The sequence below is a fragment of the Monopterus albus genome, unplaced genomic scaffold (assembly GCF_001952655.1).
Source record: "Monopterus albus unplaced genomic scaffold, M_albus_1.0 scaffold474.1, whole genome shotgun sequence".
NCBI lineage: Eukaryota > Metazoa > Chordata > Actinopteri > Synbranchiformes > Synbranchidae > Monopterus > Monopterus albus.
In genome coordinates this window covers 12,535-16,361 of record NW_018128354.1, presented here as the reverse complement: position 1 = coordinate 16,361, position 3,827 = coordinate 12,535, and the positions used below count along the sequence as shown (strand labels likewise).

The following is a 3,827-nucleotide window of genomic DNA, read 5'->3' as shown; positions in this document are numbered from 1 at the left end:
GGGGGGGACTGTCCTACTTTTCAGGATTGACTCTACACACAGAGCTGAGCTCATTGATCCATGACCACCCAGAAACACCAGAGCATCATAACACAGCGGTGATAAAGATACGTGCCTCTGATTTAGTTCATCTGTAATCGGTAGCAGTGTGGCTCTGTGGCCTTAAAACGGTTTTTACCTTAATGTGCTTTAAAACAACAAGCAGGGGCCTCAAAAGCTAAAAGCCTAGGGCCACAGAGCTTCTTAATCCGGCCCTGCTTGTGAATATCTGTACAGGTGTGTTGTGTTTGTAGGTCGTTTACAGCCAGAGTGTGTGTTCATTTACTGAAGTGCACCTTGACTGTCTGACTTTAGTGCTGGTCTAAAAACATGAGCCTGTTGTGTCACGTGTCAGTTTTGCAACATCTAACTTGTACAAACTTACCAACTAGACATGAGCAGCTGGAACACTGGTTGGACTGGGATCATCTCTTCCTACTGAATCTCTTGTTCATACGACACATGAGCAGTTTGTCAAAGTTCAAATCCAAAGGGCCGTGTTGGTTAGAGGAGCAACGGTAAAATACTAGTGATTTATGGCCCAAACACTGTCTGTAGTCGCAGTAGTCAATGACAAAAATGTCATTTAACTACTTCAGTCGCTAAACAACCATGAATGTAGTTGAACTACCAGCAAAATGTAGTTCACTAGTTTAACTCTGTGTGGTTCATGACTCACCACTGTTTACAGCAGAACCAGTCAGTAGGACATGTTACTAACACAAAGTGGACTTACTTCTCAGAACAGCTGCTGCTCAGTGTTTTGGTGATTAAATGGACCAAATGTTGAGTGTTTCAGGTGGGAGGTTTTCCTCACGCAGGCTGAAAACATCTGGATCAGACTAGTCAACATGTAACAGCACTGAGTGTCTGGGAGGACAACCCGCTCTGTGCTCCACTGGACTTCATCACTGTTGTATTAGAGGACCAAATCTTTACATCAGATAAATTATCTTTTAAAGCCACCGGCTGTTTATTTCTGCAGGAGTTTCACTGGCCACACACTCCAGCGCTGTGGCGATGGAGACCACGCTGTCCGACTCCAACATCTGTCCATACGAGACAAGGAGACTCCAACCAGGCTGGAAACAACACCACGTTTCTCCTGGTCGAGTTTATTACTCATCTTGTGACCTCTCAGATTGGTCCCAGGGCTCTTTGGGGGCCCTGAGCCACATGTTGGAAACCACAGCTTTAGTTCAGATCTCTTGTTGGGAAATATAGAAAGTATGTAAAAATTAAATATCTTTCTTCCACCTGGTTTTTCTTTGACTTTATTTATTTATGTTTTTGTCTTTTCTTTGTTTTTTTAATTGTTATTTTTGACTTTTCTCTGGGACTTTTGTCTGTGCACGTTGGGTTTTATATGACACTACAGTGAATACAGGATAAAGAACAGTGTGGACTCTTCCTTCTGCCAAAAAACCTCAAACCTGACACATTTTCTGTGGAGTTCACTGGCTGCTCAGTGCTTCACACCTGTAGAGCCTGATGGACTGATTCCTGGTGAAGTGAATCTCTCTCTCACACACACACACACACACCTGCCATTATAAAAATGATGATTTACTGTCTTACTCTCCTACATTTCTTTTATTAACGTCCTCACAACACATCTTATTTTGGACTCGACCAGTTCACCCTCATGTTCTCACTGGAGTTGCTGCAGATCACATGGTATTGATGCTAGAAACTATCAGTTGATTAATCAATTAATTTATTAAAATGAACTATTTTGGTAGTCAGTTCATCTCTGGAGTCGCTGATGTGCCTGTTCCAGCTCCCGCAGTGTGATGATTTGTGTTTATGTGTTTGCAAACAGAACAGTAACTCATCAGTCAGTCGATGTCGTGAACAGTTTCTTCTGCCCAGTCTCGTGCCTTTGTCATGTTCTATTGCATCAGAAGAAAAAGAAAATGAAGGTGGATGAAGTGTGTGTGTGTGTGTGTGTGTGTGCAGGTTAGTAGATGGAGACACACACACCAAGAAGAACAAGCACGGTGATACAGATGGTGATAAAGGCAGGACACAGTGGACGTGGTGTCTGAACAGCAGGAGTGGCGTTTCCAGGCCTGGGGTGTTCCCTTGTCGTACACTGCCCCCTGCTGGTGCAGACACACTCCTGCACACACATGACGGGAGGCCAGTCAGTGACTGTGAAGCTGAACGCTGCTTCACACTGTGATTAAATGAGATACAAACAGTAAAATCAGCCGTTCGGACTGCGTTAGTCACCAGCTGAGGCTTCCTCCAGATTCAGAAGATTCCGTTTTACTGCTGCTCAGTGTCTTCACTCCACCCTTCCACGGCCCTCTGTCCAACTATGATGCTGCTGTACATCCTCTGCTGCTCTTCTTTAAGGCTGTCCTTCACCTTCGCTCTTTTCAGCCCTCCGTCCCTGCAAGGCAGAAAAACAAGACGCTGGTCAGCTGCTCCCAGCAGTGACTTTAATAACTCGGTTACAGTAGAGATGAACCGAGAGGGCGACTCGTCTTCAGTCAGTCAACAGTCAGTCAACGGTCAGTGTTACTGCTCCATACTCTCCGACTGTCATATATAACAATACACTGAATGTCTGAAGACGTCGCCCTGTGACGCCTTGATGCTTTTGCATTTAATCAAGAAAATGATTAATGCATGAATCAGTTAATAATCTGCCAGTCACAGCCCTAGTTCAAAGTAAAAGCACTGTCACCACAATGTACTTAAACTATTAGAAGTAAATGTACGTGATCCGCAGTCTTATTCTTCTATGTTACTGGTTATTATCATGCTACGTATTATTTATCATTTCCTGCTGTAGCGGTTTAAGGTGGAGCGAAGCTCACTGTTGACTGGTTTAGTCTGTGATCACACATCGTGCTTTAAAGGCTGACGGTATATTCTGAGAGTAAACGAACTAGTAGCTACAGCTGTGGGACAAAAGGAGATGACAACATGTTAATGTGTTTATGAAGGTTCCTTCTTTATGGACAAGTTGTTTACTAAGTGAATCAGGGTTAAACATGGTTATATTTCTAACTGATCCGTGTTAATGTTCAGGATCTGTGATCACACATCGTGCTTTAAAGGCTGACGGTATATTCTGAGAGTAAACGAACTAGTAGCTACAGCTGTGGGACAAAAGGAGATGACAACATGTTAATGTGTTTATGAAGGTTCCTTCGTTATGGAGAAGTTGTTTACTAAGTGAATCAGGGTTAAACATGTTTATATTTCTAACTGATCCGTGACCGTGTTAATGTTCAGGTTATAGCTGCTACTCTGTCCCTTTACACTCAAACTGACTGCTGAGTGACTGTCCTTACTGAGGTACGTGGCAGTACTGGGAGTACTCACCATGCCAGGTCCAGCAGTCCTCCCCGACGAGCGATGGCAGATTTCACTCTGTCTGCGAACTGAGCGGCGTCCTCCCCGTCCTGCTGGGGACCACACACAGGTTACCTGATGCCACTCAGTCACGGCCTTTGTGGTAACATGGCTGCCGCATAAAGAATGTAATGACGTGCACAGAGAGGTCGAGCTGCAACCACTGGTCAGTTCATCGATCAGTCGAGCTAAAGAAAATCGGTCTGCAGCTGGTCTGGTAACCAACAGACGCACAGAGACTCAGCTGATTCTCATGTCTGACAAAGAAAAGCATCAGCTCCTCACATTAAAGAAGGTGGAACCAGAACATGTCGGTGACTGTTGCTTCTAAATAGCTGAGGTTCATTTTCTACCAGTGAACTGACTCATGGCTGCAGCTCTAGGTCACTGAATGGCTTCATGAGGACGACACAGTGGGT

The 3,827-nt window shown here is 44.5% G+C and overlaps 1 protein-coding gene across 9 annotated transcripts in view; it reads right to left on the bottom strand.

Annotated features, from left to right (window-relative positions):
- Positions 1–1,376: 1,376 nt before the first annotated feature.
- Positions 1,377–3,827, bottom strand: part of gpat3 (glycerol-3-phosphate acyltransferase 3) — an 8,926-nt gene continuing 6,475 nt past the window's right edge. For 6 of the 9 annotated variants that reach the window (XM_020587703.1, XM_020587701.1, XM_020587704.1 and 3 more), the window contains 3 exons: positions 3,379–3,461; positions 2,275–2,437; positions 1,377–2,161 (listed from right to left, as the gene is read on the bottom strand). In XM_020587703.1, the coding sequence (XP_020443359.1) occupies positions 2,311–2,437; positions 3,379–3,461 (210 nt within the window). In that variant the 3' untranslated portion in view covers positions 1,377–2,161; positions 2,275–2,310. The remainder of the gene's footprint in view (positions 2,162–2,274; positions 2,438–3,378; positions 3,462–3,827) is intronic. The other 3 variants (XM_020587702.1, XM_020587705.1, XR_002273787.1) reach the window with 2 other exon arrangements.